The 19,565-nt window shown below is 40.1% G+C and overlaps 1 protein-coding gene across 14 annotated transcripts in view; it reads right to left on the minus strand.

Annotated features, from left to right (window-relative positions):
* Positions 1-19,565, minus strand: part of AMOTL1 (angiomotin like 1) — a 170,866-nt gene that overhangs the window by 38,136 nt on the left and 113,165 nt on the right. For all 14 annotated transcript variants that reach the window (XM_077113228.1, XM_077113229.1, XM_077113217.1 and 11 more), the window contains 3 exons: positions 13,837-14,128; positions 6,429-6,573; positions 5,148-5,237 (listed from right to left, as the gene is read on the minus strand). In XM_077113228.1, coding sequence (XP_076969343.1) covers positions 5,148-5,237; positions 6,429-6,573; positions 13,837-14,128 — 527 coding nt within the window. The remainder of the gene's footprint in view (positions 1-5,147; positions 5,238-6,428; positions 6,574-13,836; positions 14,129-19,565) is intronic.

Here is a 19,565-nt window from a genome sequence, read left to right on the forward strand (position 1 = left end):
TTATTGAGTGTCGGGTACATCAAGATTCAAGGTAGCTCACTGGGAGGTGGGGGCAGTTAGGAGGAAAGAATGGCTGAACCTCTTTCATTTAGCAGAGGAGATGGAGGCAAAGAAATCGTGATCACACATGTATCTGAGTCTGGCATTGAGGGAAGGGAACAGAGTCAGGAGAGCTCTACAAGCTATAGGTCAGCCCCGAGAGAAGGAAGTAAACTGGAGCACCTACATGTGACAAAATTCAACAAAGCTTGATGTAAACCCACAACATTTGGTGTCACCAGACTCAGTGACATTTCAGAATGACCTCCCTAAGCTCTAGGTAGGTCAGCAGAATTCATGTTTATGTCATTGTAATTTCTGCTTGTGTTTCATAAGAGACCTTAAAAAGAAATACAAAAACCAGAGGGATTTTCTTTGAGGAAATTATTTTAGTCTCTTTTGCATTCCGTAAGAAACAGGAAATCAAGGTATTTAAAACAAGATCCATGGGTAAGATGATGATTACAAGACAAGATGAAAATGGCAACTTATTTTCATTTTTAAAACAGTGTAGTCCCACACATTTTTCTGTCAATTTTTAAATCCAGGAGATTTATAAGGAAATAAAATTCAGAGTGTTCTCACTCATTTACACTCATTACTTATTAATATGTTGTTTTACATGAATCACTGAATGTCCAAGAAACCTTTTTATCTTGGAAAGGGACACTCATTAACACCCAGAATTTCGCTTAAGTAAACTTAAGTTTAACCAGATATGCTGAACCTGGAGTGCCTAAAAATTCCAAAGCGGTGGTGATCAGTTCAATGTATTTTTTAAAAATGACTTAGTTTTATCCTGGAGTAATACAAGCATGCCAGAGCTAATTAGGTCCCCACTCAAACCAAAAATGTATCAAGGCCCTGTTACATTTACTTGAAACCCCAATAAAATGACATTTCATCTGTACCAGTCTAGTTTCACCGCATCTATTATTTTATTTTTGGCTTTCTGGCCTAAAGCTGATGGAAATTCTGCAGAGTTATCAATTTCAGAAAGAAACAGTCAAAAAAGCTTCACTCCCTGAGAAGACATGGCTAAGAATAAGACATTCCCTGGGACACTGACTTTAGCAGGCTGTGTGTGTCTGTGTGTGTGTGGTGTGTGCATGTGTATGTGATAAACACATCATGTATGTGTATATGTATATATATATTTTTGTGATATGTGCATATGTATATGTATACACGCATATGTACATATCACATATGCATATGTACACATGCATATGCATATATCACAAATAAGTGGCCAGGAGAAACAGGAATTTCATTTAAGTTAAATAGCAAAGAATTCCCAGTCTCACACAGCCAAACCAAACAGGAGTTGGTTAGAGGCCCTGTTTTGCAGGAGCAAATTTGGCTTTGACATTACTATACTATATACTGTAAAAATATTTGGTAAGAGGGGGTGCAAGGGTAGTTCAATGGTAGAATTCTCACCTGCCATGCAGGAGACCTGGGTTTAATTCCTGGCCCATGCACTTCCCAAAACAAACAAAAAATTCAACAAAATGGTGCAGTAATAACAGGATACTCACATGGAAAAAGTGGAAAAAGAATGAAATGTGACTCCGGCCATACAACATACAAACAAACAAAAAAATTTGGTTAGACAAAAAAGCAAAAATAAAATAAACAAAAAACTTGAAATTCTTCCAAAGTGAGCCACAAGGTAATGGGGGAAAAAATTCCTCCCAGTTATCAAATTCTTAAGTACTTAATTCTGTAGGATTTTTCATATAGATAAATCTCATGACTAAGGGAGCATAATAACCCTGGTTAATACTCATTTAGACTTTTAGAGTTAAATGGTTACCATCCAAGCAGTGTGCCAAGGCCTTCATTAGGCTCAAGCTTAAGAACAGAGAGTTCAGTCTTTAAAAGAAAATTATTTTAATTTCACTGGTCAACAGGGAAATTAAAAAATCTAGTCAGGAAGGAGCTCCTCCCTCAGTTAACTATGAAGCCTTCTGGACCCACCCACAGCACCCATAACTCGCACTACAAGAGCTGCTTGGGTGTTCTTGATTCTGGACTCCATGAACACCTAGCAAAACGCTGAACATGTTCTTCTCTACTTTCTCATTCTCTCTAACTTTTCTGTTGGCCAAGGTGGCTGTTAGGGGCTTCACAACTTAGCTTTAGCGCCTTGGAATCCAGAAGTCACTATTATTTCCTTCTCTTGGCCAAAAGCTAGAATCGCAAAAAACTAATTTGAAAGTATAGCCTGCTCTTGAGTGGGCTGTATTTATAATTACAATTGTTAGGGATCTGAAATTCACTCTAATATTAGAGCATCTAAAAGAATACACAGATAATTGAAGACATTAATAATTATGAAGAGCACTAATAACTCACACCTGCCATTCTGTGTTCACAAGCCGTAATGAAAGCTTGACAGAGCACGCCATGCACTGCTAGCTTTCTGGGTGTCTCTGCACCTCCTCTTATATAGTACCTGCTTTTTTAGTTATGGGCCACAACATGAGATGACTTCACATGTTCAAATCTCAGCTCATTATCTAATGCGCTGTTCCTGCTTATTGGTGAAGGGAGACAGTCCATCTAGTTGTCCCTACCTCACTCTTTTCTCCCTCTCTCACTGCCATTATTCAATAGGTCACCAAGTCCTACTAATTTGCTACTTGCCTATCTATTCCCTAATCTCTATCACTACTTTTACTACTTCAGAGCCTCTACATCTTTTGTCCAGATACTAAAATACCTACTAACTATAACTAATCTCTGTGCCTCCATGTTAGTGTTTCATGAATTCCTCTAATTGTCTGCCTCCCAAGCTAGCTTCCAAAATATTACCCTTGTAATACAATTAAATCATAAACATATTTGAAGAAAACAGGTGAATATTTTTATAACTTTGGAGTATAAAAAGCTTTTCTATCATGGTGATAAATATACTACTATGTGATAATATTATGAGCCATTGCTTCTATACCATATACAGAATGTTTGTATGTTAAGAATGTTCATGTTTGCATGTTGTTTTGGTTTGATAATACAAAATAAATTAGATTAAAAAAAAGAAGACTTTCTAAATTAAAAAAAAAAGAAGCTTTCTAAGCATGACATAAAACTTAGAGGGCATAAATATGGCCACTTAATCTTCTATAATGTAAAGAACACCATAATCAAAGATTAAAGTCAAACAGTTGGGGGAAATAACTGCAACATATACTGTAAGGACACACACTAATTTCCTTACTATATACAAAGAGTTCTTACAATTCAACAAGAAAAGTATAATACATCTGCAAAGTTGAAGGAACATGTTGAGTCTATCCCCTGGCCCCTTAGGGAGAGAAAAAGCTAATGCAAATAATTATAAAGGTCTGAACAAGATACAAAGTGTCCTATAAAGATTAGGTAGAGAATAAATGGCTAGATATCCCTGCTACCAAATCTGCTTCAAATACCCTGTCTGGACTCAATTACATCACACATTGACACTGAAATACATTTAGGCAGTTGAAAAAATGCTCCTGGACTCTCTTGTTTATCCCTTTGGGAGAAAGAAGGGACAAGTTTTCACAAAATAAACCATTCTCTGAAAAGCTGGAAAGGCCCCTGCCTAACTTCCTGATATTTTAGCTTTGAACCAGGAGGCTGAAGAGTCTTCAGGAACGTTTCTGAGCTCACACAACACCAAACCATACTCTTTTATCAGGATCATTCTGGGCTGAGAGGCCAGAACAGATGTCCATCAGATGAAAATTACTGGCTTCTCCATTTTTTTACCTGAACTAAGTGATCAAATAATATCCCCTGGCAAGAAGGCAGAGTATCTTATCAGCCGAGGGCTTAAAACCGACACTGCTAACATGACTGCCACAAAGACACTTACTCTACCTAGTCATACTATCATCCAAAAGTAGTATGTCAAAATCCTAAATGCAAATAGTATAGATGACTCATCTTTTCAAATGAATGCTCAAATAAGATGGTAAATCTACTGCTCTTACAAGAAATGGTAAATTTTGCTATAAAAGTAAATAACTGCTGATATAGCTTTTTATGTGAATTTGGATCACAGGACAATTCACTTACTACATGACTACAAAAGAATCTGAAGCAAAAATTAGAATTTAAAATAAGAAGCCAGAGCCAATAAAGGAAATGAAATTATGAATGAATTTGGAGGAAACAAAGGGGCTTAAATCCAACCAAACAGTACTAGAAGACATAAGAAAACTTAACTATTCTCCAACCTTTAAAATACAGGCTGTATTGAGGTATCCGAGTTTCAGAACATCACCATCATACACGGATGGCCAGTACCTGAGTATATTAATTTTTTCTGTTATAACTGTTTTTAGTTACATATGCTGTTGATGTTTATGAATCAGAAATGCATTCAATGTTTTAAATTGCTTTTTAAAAAAAGGTGGATTTTAAAATTTCTTATTTGTACAATGCAATGAATCTGCAGAAATTCAAACTTGACCAATGGTTTCTCAAAACCCATTTGAGTTTATCATTTGCCATTGGTAAAATTAAACATTAATGAAATTTTCTCCTAATAGATCCACACACACAGAAAGCCACTGTTTATTTTTCCTGGCTGAAATGGGCTCCGTGGCTTTTGGAAATGGGCGTTACGTATGGCGGATACTCAAAAGGATATACAATGTGGTTGTTTATATGGCCTGACTGCTGGCAAGCGGCAGCCAGCCTGGAACTGTTCAATCCAAGCAAGCACAAAATATGCCAAGATAACCCAACCCTACCACTCGGACTCCTTCCCTTCCACTGGGGAAAAATAGTTGTGACTTTTACCTAAAGTAGAGAGTGGACTGCCAGGAAATACTGTAATGTTTTTGTCCCTTGGAGGGTAGTGTCACTGAGTGACACAGAAGGGTCTGTGAGAGACAGAAGAACAGCATAAACTTTAGTGAAACAATTTTAAACTACTTCGGCTTTGCTTCTAGCGGCCCCAGCACAGGGTCTCATCTGCTGGGCTACAGTACGCTAAATTAGCAAACGGAAAACAACAGCACAAAATCTGCCTTAAAATAAATATGATTCTTTCCTCAGGCCCCCAGTTTTTAAAAATGCCAACTGGAGGATAAATAAATATGGAGACTCACTCTGGGAAGCATAATGCCCCTCTGCAGCTTTGTCTTCATGCCCATCATACTCCCTGCTGGACAGTTGCCTGTTGGCAGTCTCCAGTCGATCTATACATAAACAGGAAATGATTAAAAATAAATACACATCCAACTGAGAAATGAAACAGATGCCAAGAGCTGGGGACAGGAGATGCTCAAAAACCAAACAACTCTTAGGGAAGGAACAAGAACCTGACTCAAAACATCAAAAGAAAGGTCTTCATAAGTCATGCTCCAGCAGTTGGCAGCTAAGATTCTGATATAGTCTGAGAAATACCTCTTCACTCCCTGCAAGGCCAGAAACCCGTAACTGGAAGTTCTTGCAAATAAGTTTAGTCTTCTTGGCCTCAAACCTAGCCCCATGGTGTAACCTTGACCCTATATTTTAGCTAGTGACTGCTATCTGTATTCTGAACCAAAAAATTTAAAATAACAATTAAGTATATAACAACAAAAAGTCAAAATGATCTAATGGATGAAGATGTGACTCAGTGTAGTTCTACATTTGCTCAAACCACTTGATAAATCTTCATTTAGTCAATTAAATGGTTCTGTTCAACAAGTATTTATTGAACATTTCGGAAGTCTACCCAAAAGGGTTTGTTATAATAGAAATGGTAGAATCTTGCTTCTGGGGACTATGAGCACATTGAGTGTTTGACATATGAGCCACGTGAAAATGGGCTTGAGTAGAGGGAAGTAAAATTTTATAGGTAAAATCATCCTGCCATTTGGAGGTGGTCAAAATACTGCAGCAGGTGGTTCCCATCTTTCAGGGAGAATATATATCCACTCAACTGTGGGTTTTTGTTTTTTTAAAGGAGGGATACATATTTAAGCTCTGTTTTCTATACTATATCAAGAAATGTTAAATGCTCTTTCAAAGAATGCTATCAAGCAGCTCAGCCTGATGTAGAAAGAACTGTGCACCCAACATCAGTCTTTTTAAACATTCCCATTCACAAAACCACAAGTCATTGTTAAGTACTTTTAAAGCAAGAAGGAACTGCACACATGCTTTCTCCCTTTCATAGACTCCCTCATACATCTAAGACTTAATGCTGCAATGTACAACCTGCAAGCCCGAAAATAACAATTCTGCTCTTTGAGCGCCAACCCCCTTGACCAGGTGGACAGGAGTTACAAAATTATCTAGCACAGGTAGAACAGCACCTGCAGCAAAGCAATTGGGACAACTAATTGGGCTGTTAGCTACATGAGCAGTTTAGGGTAGAGGGAGCTGGATTAAACTTGACATGCCTCGGAGATCTCTGTTGAAATCATGAAGTCTTCTAATTTCTCCTTCCAGTTTGTTTCTCATCGCCTTGTCCAGAGACTCTCGCTTGGTAGTAGATTTGACCAGACTCTCATAGGCTTCTGAAATTCTCTGAAGTTCTTTTTCAAACTAAAAGAAAAAACTGTCATTAAAGTACAGCTTTGGGGTGGACCATGGTGGCTCAGCAGGCAGAGTTCTCACCTGCCATGCCAGAGACCTGGGTTCGATTTTTGGTGCCTGCCAATGCAAAAAAAAAAAAAAAAGTAGGGCTTTGCCATTCACACCAATGCCTTAGGTCTAATAAATCTCTGACATTCCAACTGTGAAGGTTGTATTTTCACTGCATCATTTCTGCATCTCTAGTTTCATGCCTATCAAATCGCATAATCAATTTCATTCCATCTGCCCTCTAAGGGCTACTTTAGGATCCTGTAAATGACAGATTTTTAAGTCTGCCCAGAGTGTCCAATGTTATCTTGTAAAAGTTCCTGTGTACAAATATCTGGAAAAAGTGAATTTAAACATAACTGAAACCACTCATATTTTGTGTGATAATTTATAACTATTATTATTATTCCCACTCTAACATAAGGGAAAATTAAAGTACAGAAAAACTAAAAAACCATACTATAACCCAAATTTCCAGACTCCAAGTACAGTGCTCTCTCCAGACACTACTATCCATTCCCAAAGGAATATAAAATCTAATCAAGGAGAAACTTCATTACTTCCCTTTTTTATCCCTCCACCTATGAAATTATCCATATAAGGAACTAATGAACTTGAATCTAATTGTAAATAAAATGTATCATAGAGAACTTCCTTCTATGAAGAAGTGGAGAGATGTGTGATTAAAACAATTTTCTCTTCATATTTTACTGTATTGAGACCTGTGACTGAGTAAGCCTTTACTCTCTGGCATATAACTTTTATAACAGGAATCTAACCATGTAACGCTGATGTAGATGCCAATAAATCACATTTTACTGTTGTGTAACATAAATGGAGGAGAAATGACAGGGAGTGCCTGAAACATGGAACCATGATGAGCTGCTGCTAAAAGTCCTAATCAGAGAGAGAAGTCAAAGACAATCTCATATCTTAGAAAACTGAGTAATAAGAGTAAATCAAGATAAATAATTGTAAGAAAAGCAGGTTTTCCAAACAAAAGAAAACAGTCTGGTTCTGGAGACACCATGTCCCAGGAATTTGTAGAACACCGTGGCCAAGATTTCCAGTTAGCAGGTCTGAAAGATGACAGAAAAAGTCATAAAGTAGAGACCACTTAGGGAGATCAACAGAAGATTAGAGGACCGAGAACCCAGCATTATCCCTGAGGGATTGAGTGAGACAGAAGAACAAGGGAGAAACCAAGGGCCAAGAAGCTTAAACAACATACAGAAGGAACGATGATGTGGTAAATATTCCCCCAGGGGAGACAAGACTGACAGAATCTGAGAAGAGGTCCCAACAGGCTGGTGTCCTTGGCTCCTGCTTAGCTTAGCAGCCAGCCTGGGGAGGAACCGAGGTCACCAAGGCTCCTTTCGGCACCATGCTATCTTCCCAAAGTCGTCCTTACAGCGCGGCTGATTCTTCCACGTCTCCCTCATTTCAGCAAGGCCTTTCTGTCTCTTCTGGAGGGATCATGTATTGTCAGTGACGTGACGGCAGAACAGCATGTCCTGACTCCTATTTATGGTTGTACCGAAAATTGTGTTCTTTCTTTTTAAGTTGGTTTTCAAAAAAGATAACTCCAAGATGCGTCACCATTTCAATGCTAATTTCATCTATAAAAGGCGGATTTCCTTTTCAGACATTTGGGCAAGTGGTAGGGACAGTCCTCCTCAAGACCAACGGGCACCATTCAGTGCCAAAGAAGCTGGGGGCACCACTAACCCGGAGACAGTCCCCCTGTGGTACCCAGGAGAGTGGTGCTTACCCATCAAGGCCAGGATGCCTTAATGACTACTTTCCTTTATCTGATGTCACGGTACTTTCTCCTATTGTACTCATTTGCCTGGAATTCTGATGTGCATATGCATTCTGTGTCTCTGGTTTGACTGTTAACTCCTTAAAGGTAGAAATAGACCTGACAGCTTTGGAACTGTTCAGAACAAAAATACTAATTAATTAATCTTTATAACTCCTAAAGAAAGACTTGGGCACTGATAGCTGATCACGGATTCATTCATTTCACCAAGAGAGCTTCCCTGTATACACTAGCAAAAGATAACAGCAAAATCCCTATAATGGCTAAGTTTACTGTCTTAAATGTTGACACAATCAAGAATCCAGATATGAAGAGCCAAGAGAGCCCACACAGCCAGAGACCTTTGGAGATGAAGAGGGAAAATGCCCCCATGAGAGCTTCATGAAACAAGAAGCCTGGAGAGAAAGTTAACAAACATTGCCAGGTTCGCCATGTGCCTTTCCAGCTGAGACACCCTAAACATCACTGGCCTTCTTGAACCAAGTATTTGGCTACAAATGTGACAATATTCTGCAAACAGTTAATACGTTTCTTGAGAAACTACCCTATGAACCAGTGAGTCTAGTCATCATGATGTATACCAGAGAACAGAATTTATACATCCCCAAAACTTGTATGTAAGAATATTCATGACAGCTAAAAAGTGGCAATGGTGCAGTTGCTGAACAAAGGAAAATGAATAAGTAACTGTGAAATATTTATAAAATGCAGTATTGCTCCAATTAAAAAAGGAAGAGACTACTGAAAATCCCAACTTCATGAATGAATCTCAAAAGTATTAATGAGTTTAACAAAGACTATTACATTAAGGAGTGCCTATTGCTTGTTATAACTGATAAAAAATTATAAAAGTATTTAGAACAGCAAAAATGACTCCGTGACAATATAAATTCATGTATAAAAATACAAGTACTTGTCTCTTGATAAGGAGGGTGAGGTGAGGATTTATTAGAAAGAGCCATGGAAACTCTCTGGGATGATAATACATTGTATTTTGTTAGGGGTTGGCTTACAAGGTGTTTATCTTTGTCAAAATCATTGGCTAGTATTAATTGTTTGTGTTTTTGGCATGGGCATGCTCCGGGAATTGAAGCCAGTCTCTGGCATGGCAGGCAAGAATTCTGCCACTGAGCTACCACTGCACCACCCTGGTTAGAATAAATTTAACTTTCATAAGTTCAACTGTGTGTTCATAATATTTAAAATAGAAGGAATGCTTACTTAATTTCAATTGATTATATGCATCCTGAAGTGTCAATGATAAAAAATGCTGATGTTATCAATTTACTTGAAATAGAGAAATTTGAAAAGACAAAATAAAGATAACAGAATGGATGGAAAATGGGTTGGAGACATGAACAGTTTTATGATAAAGCAAACAAAGCAAAATATTCAGTGCACCATATGAGCTAAAACAATGGGTTTATAGGTGCTCACTATATAAGTCTTTCATTTTTAACATGTGCTTAAAGTTTTTCTTAAGTGAGAAAATGCACAAATTGAAATACACTTGTCAAGAAATATGGCAAATGCACTTCGAATTTTTAAGAAACTTCTTTATGATTTCCAAATGAATGAACACCAAATGTCACATGATGCCACTTTTAAGTATTAAAAAAATAAAGCTCCTAGATCATGAAGCCAACAGTGGCTCAGCAGGCAGAGTTCTCGCTGCCATGGTGGAGACCCAGGTTTGATTCTCGGTGCCTGCCCATGCAAAAAAAAAAGTGTAACATTCTAAAATATTGTCCTCATCATTATCCTACCGGTAAAATAATAATAAAAAATTCAACTTTTAAATGAAAAAAAAAAGAATTCAGATAATGTAATATGCTTAGAAGGACCAAGAAGGTACCTGGATCTTAGTTCAGGGTGAGGTATTTCCTATGAGAAATGACAGCTGTCATGATGGAGGAGGATTTATCTCCTTCAAGTGTGGTTATAGAGGACAGAATTAAGACTCAATGTAGGAAGTTAAAGAGACAAAATTTTTATTCAACTTAAGGAAAAACTCCCTGACTATATTTTCTAGAAGTGTGGTAGTGCATGGTAGTGAGCTTCTCTTCTCTGGAAGCATGCAAACAAAAACAGAATGGCCTCCTTTTAGGAACTTGAAGCAAGGATTACTAAGAGTTAGGAAGCTGAACTTCTTAAGTGTCTATCAGTGTCTATTAAATATGAAGGGAATGTTGGACAGGCTGGCTTTGATATAAGAATCATCTGGGCCAGTTCAGACTGGGTGTGGCTGCATGAAGAGAATACTGGATTTGCCTTCACAACTCGCACCTACCCCGCCCCAATGCAGGTGTCACAAAGCTCTTTGGGCAGGCCATCAGACCCCTGAAATCACACAGAGAAGCACGCAATGCCCCAGAAACAGAACTACAAGCAGAGGGGAAAGTCCTTCAAGGCTTTTTCTGGAACTGTTGCCATAAGTTGAAAATGGGTAGAAAAAGGCCCTGAGAAAATCTCAGCTATTCCAAGTTTAGATATTGGCTTTTCCCCTGAACCTCTTCAGATACACAGCTCAGGGACTCACAGGACCAAAAAAAAGACCTGCTGTCCAAGCCACAGACTGCCCAATCAGTCACTTTTGTCTTACTCACAAAAAGAAAGGATCTCCACTGAAACAAGCCTGGGGTAATCATAACTGCTTGGCCCTTTTCCTTCCAATGACCATCTATTCCCTGATGGCTCCCCAGGCCAACCCACTCAAAAGCCCACAGGCTGGTCCTGGTGGAGACCCCACCCATTAATTATGTTTCAGGGAAAGTGGGAGGAAAGAGATACAAAACGAGTAAGTTAAAAGGAAATATTGAAAAGTAACAGCCCTTTCTGGGAGGCCTCTGCCATGTTCCAGCACTCACAGTGATAATGGCTACCTTGTGACTCTGGAAACAGTGCCTTCATGTCTAGGCTGGGCTTCGACAGTCTGAATCATTAGTGCTTTTCTGCAGTGCCCCTGGCACGGTATGCGTAGGCTAAGCTCTGCAATTAAAAATTCAGCTATTTTTGGTTCTACCCTCACAATGAATCTCTGCAAGGCGCAGAGTGCTCCCAGCACTGGGGGGACCTCAGAGTGAATGATATTGTGGCACAGTGTACTTACATCCTCAGTGCAGTAGATGAGTCCACCCAAAGAGGGGGTCAGTAACAGCCATCACCACAGAGAAGCAAAGTCATCACCCTGCTTGACCACCGTGTCCCCAAGGGAGACCTAAGGCTTAGACAGCTGCTAAGGGAAAAGGGAGCAGCAAGGCCGACACGGAGGGAAGACCTGGGACTAGGATGACTTCAAGAACACAAGCCATGAAGTGTTAAGCCACAGAGTTCATGTAGCTCTTCCGCCTCTTGGTGCGAGCTGTTGAGAACAGCTGTAGAACTAGAGAGGGACACGGTAAATATCCATCAAATCTGAACTTTTAAATTGATCAGGCTAGCTTGACATATGACAGATCAATGAAATGCAGTATTTACAGAATCATTTTTTTTTTTTAACATGGGCAGGCACTGGGAATCGAACCCGGGTCCTCAGGCATGGCAGGCAAGCATTCTTACCTGCTGAGCCACCGTGGCCCGCCCAGAATCATTTTTTATATTTAAGGGACAGGAGGATTTGGGGGTTCCAGAAAAGAATTAGTTTTTTATTTTTCTTTTTTCAGAAGTCATCAAAATCCTTTTGATCACAAGTTTTAAGAATCATCCCCTGTGCAGGGAAACTGAGTCACTGGGAGATTTAAGTGATTTTGTTTCTCCCAATAGACATGTGCATCACAATCAAGAAAGATATGTATATTTTAATGCATCAATAAAAACTATTCGTTAATAAAGAAGTCAATTAAGAATAACAAGAACTCTCAATTTCTGCACCCTCCACTCTCCATGTAACTGTTCAAACAATCATGTCAAAAACCCAGAACTAAGCTCCCCTCAGATTGTGTGCAGAGCTCCCGGACATGTCTGCCATGGAGCTTCATTAGGGGAGAAGAATGAAATACTTGTTCTCATTTTCAGACCTTACCAAGAAAGAAGCTGCCCCAGGGCGGTGTCAGAGAGGCAAGCCTGGGCCTGAGCAGTGATTTGTAGGCCAAGGGCCCAGAGACAACATGCTTGCTTTCCAACTTCTAAGGGTGCCAGTGGCGGTATGGGTAGGGCTGCAATCTCCAGGCAGCCCCTGTTTGCTCCTGGCTCTCATTTTCTTTCCCCTTCCATAAAGGCAGCTGGAGCTCTCTGCACCAAGTCCTGATACTCCAGACACTCCAAGGAGTTCCCAACACTTGCACTGGAAGCTCCACATGAACATGCTGGAACAGATTCTGTCTGTGAACATTTGCACCATCAAACCTACTGCTCCAAGTGTTTTGCTGTCAACACTCAGGAAATAAGAGGTTACTCTGAAACCCTGACCAGCAAAAGACTAGGCTTCACCTGTGAAATAAATGCTAAATAGTAAATACCAAATGGGCCAGCCTGGTGCATTAAGTGTCACACAGAACCAAAGTGACAATGCTCCTGTAGTCACAGAGGGTTTATGGTCCCACCCTTTCTCTTTACAGAAGTCCCACTACCGAGGAAAGAGTCAGGTGTTTAGCCTCTTTTAAGACTATCATTACACATGCCTCGTTGCCCTCAGAAAGGAACCACCATGAGAACCCTGTCATCTCTTGCTCTCTAATAACCTACCACCTTTGCCTCCCTCAACTCTTCCATTCTACCTGCAGTATGTCAGATGCTGGCAAATGGGCCACCGTGAAATCACTGCCTGGTAATAGTTTACTCTTGCTGGAGATTTCCTATTTACTTTGGCTCTTAGCAAGAAGCCCTAAAAATGAGGGCTGCCATACATTCTGATATTTCCATACTAACTACACAGCCTGGAATTACTCAGCATCCCTACCTGGTAAATCACAAGCATAAGGAAAGTACGCAATAACTCGATATTCTGACCATCCAGAGTTGAGGCAACATTCCTTTCTGCAGAGACCAGCTTATGAAACAAACATGTTCCTGACCGAGACTCCCCAGATTTATTGGAAAAATCAATCACTCCTTTGTTTTACTCTTGGCATTCCAGGAGGGCCCTCAACACACTTGTCCCCCTGGAGAAATCCTACTTAGCCTCTGAGTCTCAGGTCAAGGGCCACCTCTGCTGTACACGCTGTAGTACCTTCATGTTCTACTGCAAGTGTTCATTTATGCATCTCTCTCCCCTTCTGATTGTATGCTCCTCCAAGCCAGATGCTGTCTTATTTTTTTCTCTCTAAAACTATGCACAGTGCCTGGCATCAAAGAGGCCCGGTTAAATGTAGGTGAGTCAGTAAATCAACCCTCCAGGGCCAGGTCAAGAATTCTATTCCTTCCAGAGAACATATCTGCCCACCTTGCCCAAGGAAGTCACGTACCTTGTGGAGCTTGTCAGCATTTTCACAGTAGCCCTGAAGCTCCTGGTGAAGCATCTGATTCTCCTCTGTCAGTATCTCCACCATTTGCTGGGCTCGCTCCACAATTGCAAACGCATCTGGGCCAAGCTGTTGGCTGGGGGATGCTGCTGGTGGGGGCTGTGGAGCTGCCAGGGTCATAGGAAGCTGAAGCGGTACGGAGGTGGAGTGCAGTGGCCCACTGGTGGAGGAGGTCTGTGAGGACATAGGGCTGTGCTGCTGCACTGTTGATGGGAAAGGAAGTTGGCATGGGCGGCTGTCAGGGAAAGGAAGACCATTAATCAGACCCCAGGGGAACTGGAAGTAGAAAGGATGCCCCAACAATACATGCACTATGATGGCTTCCACTACGAAGGGCCATCAATGTACTTCAGATGCTAAGTTGAGGCTCAATCACTCATTCCACAAATATTTACTGTCCGCCCCCCCCCCCCCCCAATCAGCACCATTCTGGGCACTGGAGACACAGTGAACAAGACAGACAAGGTCCCTGCTCTCATGAAGCCTGCATTCTAGGTGAGAGAGACAGGCAAGCCACTGGACAATGCACGAACAAAACCAAGTATCAAAAAGGAATGATACAAGCTGTGTTCCAGTAGCCTTGATTCTTGAAGATGACCGTATAATGATACAGCTTTTACAATGTGTGATTGTGTGGCTGTGAAAACCTTGAGTCTGGTACTCTTTTTACCTGGGGTATGGAGAGATGAGTAAAAACAATATGGATAAAAAATAAATAAATGAAAGGGGGAATAAGGGGTAAAATAAATTGGATTGATGGAAATACTAGTGGTCAATGGGAAGGAGGGATGGCAGTCAGGAGGCTGCCATGTGGTCATGGTAGAACTGATGAAGGCTCGCAGGCAGTAGCAGTAGAGAAATAATAGATTTAGGATATCTTTTGTACTTAACATTGACGGGAAGAAAGAAAAGGGAGGAAAATTTTAAAAATCACTCCTAGATTTGGGTCTCTACATAAGTGGATAGTGGAACTATATGCTGGTTCCTATTCCCGGTCCTAGTTCCCATTCTACATTTGAAACCATAACCTTCCTTCCCTCTCCTGTCTCTACTCCCTAACAATTCTTTCCCATTCGTCTGTTAGCTGGGTTCAGAAGAATCATTGTATTTTCTTTCAACCGAAGCCAAGGGCTCCTAACAACAGCTTCTACAGGAAAACATGGCAAACACAGTCTTAGTGTCTAATTTTCCAACTACAACTGTCTCTCTGTGCCGAGACTTAGGGAAACTAGTTTTCTTGTTTCTTCTCAGTAGGGTTATAGATGCTAAGAAGTAGCAGCAACCTAAAATCATCAACATTCTATATCAAAAGGCTGAGTCCTCTGGAGATCCAGCTACTATTATTAATCAGAAACAGTTACATATGCCACCTCCTGATTCTTGTGGCCATCCATAGCCAAAGCTCTCAGAGCTATGCCCATTTTTCCTAGGAGGTCACCTGGCCTTACATTTTCCTTTTTAGTATATTTCCTTGACTGATTCTGGATCTTGTCAGCCGCCACATTTCTCATTTTACGGATTCCTGTGAACGCTGGTTCCCAGCAGCTAAATGTCAAACTCTAGAAGAGAATTTGACAAGGTCACCTTAGCCTTCCCCAGGTGAAGATGCCAACCTTCATAAAGATGCTCTCAGAATAAAGCCAGCAGGTACTATCCAAGTAACTAAGTTAACTAACCACAGGCCTGCTTTGGTTACGAGCATCAGAGCTCTCCATTCTGGGCTCAGGAGATAGTCCTCAATGGATTCCCTTATCCCCTCAAGACTAGGAAATCCTTTCATTTGATGTGAAAACAACCTGGATCTAAGTTCCCCATGTAAGGTGAAGAACCATGGAGCGCAATGCAACTCTTTATTCTGTGAGTGAGGGCCACCCTTCCAACCATCCTCAGGTTTCAGAAAGGAATGTTTTCAGTAGGAAGATGTAAGCCGTCCTCCCCTTTCCTGCACACCTATGGTGTAACCATTGACCTTCTCTTTAGGAATTAAATGTCCCTGTATTTCGATGGATTTGTGCCCCTTCCACACTGAAGTGTGTGTGAATGTATGTCTCCTCACACGGAGGTCCTGCTCTACCACAGGGGTGAAAAGTTCTGAGTCCCACTCAATGCCCAGCTTTCTCCCCAGATTACAAGGTGTGGATCAAAAAAAAAACCAATATCTGCTACCAAATAAACATATTTATGCAGCCTGGCTAAATCCTACAGGGCATTTTTTCATGAAAAAAGGTTATCTTGGCAAGAAGCAAAATACCACAAGTTACACTGCCTTGGATTCAAAGGCACCCACTCCCTTCACACTTAACCAAGGCAAGGGATAAATGTGGCAGGTGGCCTTGGGGCCAGGGGGTGGGCACAGATGAGTCTGCAGCTCTGCTCCCCAAAGCACCAGGGCTTCAAGAAGGGGCTTCCATCTTTTAACACTTAACCCTGGGAATCGGAACTCACTCACGGTTGGTGATGGGCTTACCTTTCCAGTCATCTTTTTCTGTTATGTAACAATGACAAGGAAAACCAAGTACAGGGCAGAAGATAAGTTAACAGTGCTGAAAGGCCAACCTAGGTCATCAATTTTGAAGACAGCACAAAAAAATGTAAAATATCTCAGTGATTTTTTGGATTATTTGTTGAAATGATAATATTTTGGATATAATGGATATAGTATACTTTTACTAAAGTAAATTTTAAAAATTAATTTCACACCTGTTTCCTTTATCTTTTTTTTTAATGCGGCTGCCAGCAAATTTAGAATAAGATACCTGGCACAAATTGTACTTCTATTGGACAGCGCTGCTCTAAACCACACTGCATACACACCAAAGGGCCTCATCTTAGAGCCACTGCCAGAATTCAGTGAGCATCAGAGCTCATGCAAATAGGCTAATAGTTTCCACTCCGCAGCCCCCATAACTCCAAGCACGTGATCAGCAAGCTGTTCTCAATAAATTAAACGATATGTTTATCTACAATTAGTCCACTAGGCTAAGATTTAATAAATTTGGTTTGTTTGATAGACAGAAATTTTACAAAACATAACAGGGAAGAAAAAAGATCAGTGAATAAATAGTCAAAGGAGATGATAAAGTAATTCACAAAAGAGAAAAAGCAAGTGGCTAACAAACATTTTTTGATGCAAGCTTATTAGAGAGAAATAAAAATTACACCAATTTTTTTTTTTTGGTTTACCAACATTAGTAATTCAGTTCAATAAACTTTTATTGAGCTCCTAAACAAAGATTTTTTTTTTTAATTCTCAAGATATTATACATATTAGGATTGCACCTGTGTAAAAAGCATGGAAAAAAGCAAGAATGAACTATGGTAAAAGGTAAGAGTAACCATCTTTAGGTGACAGGATTACAGATTTTTAGATTCTCTAGACTTTTCTATATTTTACATAATTTTTAAAATGAACATGTGTGGCTATTTTTAAAACATTTCATTGTCTAGGTAATACATGTACATTATACAAAAAGTAGAAAATGCATATAAGCAAAAAATCAGCACATATTATTTTAATAGTCAGAGAAAAGTAAAAAAGGTGAAATGGAAGAATTAAGAAATGAGACGAAATAAAAAAAAGGGTCCTTGGCTGTGAAGGGATTCAAATTGTAATACTTCACACTCAATAAAAATGCCTCCAACTTACATGAGGCTTTGCAATTTACATGTTTTCTTATACTTTTACTGATCCTCAGAACATCCCAGCGAACAGTGTTTAATAATTGCTATCTCTGGATAACAGGACAGAATGTAATTTCTACTTTCCTTCTTTCACTTTTTTTGGGGGTGAGGGGCCGTGCTATCTGTATCTCTACAATTTCTACAATTAACATGTATCATTTGTGTAAGGAAGGCTATCTTTTAGTCTTAGGGAAAAAATCTGTTGTAACAGGTCACAGATAAGGCTTGGAGAACTTAGGCAGATTGCTACAAAGTGGAAAAGCCAGAACTCAAACTTCCTTAAATCATCTTTTCCCAAACACATGGGCTTCCCACCTTGACCCTTCGGTCATGAAGACACCATAAGACTTGGAAATATTTAAAGCAAGACTCAGCTCTTGGGTAAATTAAGATAAAAATTGTAAGCCTCTTGTTTAGAGAAGTTACTCATTTAATACATTACAGCTGGAATTGTGTTAGGTTTCCTGAGAAAGTAACCTGAACTTGACCCCAGCCTCTTGAACTTCCCATACCGCAGAGCTATTTCTCAGGATAAACAGGGCATTTTACTTGGATCATCCAGCCATAATTGAGCTTAAAAATTATAAAATCGCCTGCCTTCTAATGGTGGTATTCTAAACACATGTTTAGCTGGTGGAATTTAAATAAGGCTCCATGTCCTCATTTTTCCTTAAGGACAAATGCATAGTTTTTAATATCATAGCCTTGGGTCCTATCTGGCTCACCGTTTGGACCTACATGGCAATTCATTTTCACAATTATATAAACTGCAAATCATATCTCACCACTTTGGAAACATGCACTTACTCCCAAAATTCCCCTTCATCCTCCAGCCATCTGCAACTCAAAGTAAGATGGGACCAACAAACATTCTTTCATGTAATAGAGCACATTCCAAACATCAAGCCCAGCAGGAGTGAAGCCTGCTATTTCATCTTCAGGCTGCTTTGTGTTTTACACTGCATTCTGGCTGCACGGGGAGGGGCGGGGGGGCTCATGCTCCTAGGCTGTGCCCCACTTTGCTCTCCCTCTTCCCTGCACAGTCAGCTGGCAAATTCCCAGAGAATGCCAATAATTGTGACTCTATCCTAAACAAAACAAAATTAGGAAAAAAAAAATGCATGGTGCAATTTTTTAAAGGAAAATATGAGTGATCTGAGGAACTGATCATGCCATGGGTTTACCGTCCCTAAAGGGAGGAGGACGGAGTTGGTGACCACAGGCCTGTGGAGAGGAGAGGTGGACAAGCACAGCCCCTGGGAGAAAATCACAGCACCGTTAGCTCAGACATCATCTTACAAAAAGGGACAGAAGGGCCAGGTTAAGCACCACCATTTTCTGTTTTTATGAAGTCTACCTACATTTTGAAAATCAAATTAACACATTCATAGATGAATAAAATATTAGTAATAAGCAGTCACTAGTCTCCTCTCTGCTTCTTGGAAGCCAATAAATCAAACTCCCTATACTGAACTGGCTCGATTCAACCAGGAAAAATAGCAAAAACACAATGGGTAGGCTCAGAGACTGGAAAACTATAGCCTTGAGTGTTCTTTTCACTGACAATGGTTATTCTTCGTCTTTTTCCAAACTGATCCTTCATGAAACATAAAAATTAGTCAATTAAAATAGTATTTATCTGTTAAAAACAGTCCAAGGCAAACAACAAAATAATAATACCCTCCACTTCCCACCAACCAATGAAAGCAAACCAAAAAGACAATCTCAAGCTCCAGCCCAAAGTGTCAGCAAGGTTAGGTTTGCTCTCCAGCGTCTTCCAGGATTCCGAATTGAATGTGATGGCCGTGGGACCTTCTTCCTAGAGTCTGAGAGTCAGGAACACTTAATCAGTATTCTGCTCTTCCTGAAGAAAACAGAGGTGGGCAGAGCACAGGCTGGATATAAGGTATGCTATATTACTAAATCTGATTAGAAATGAACCATAAATGACAAATGAAAACTTGAATCTTTGCCTTCACTGCATCATGCAG

This window comes from Tamandua tetradactyla, chromosome 8 (assembly GCF_023851605.1).
Source record: "Tamandua tetradactyla isolate mTamTet1 chromosome 8, mTamTet1.pri, whole genome shotgun sequence".
Taxonomy (NCBI): Eukaryota; Metazoa; Chordata; class Mammalia; order Pilosa; family Myrmecophagidae; genus Tamandua; species Tamandua tetradactyla.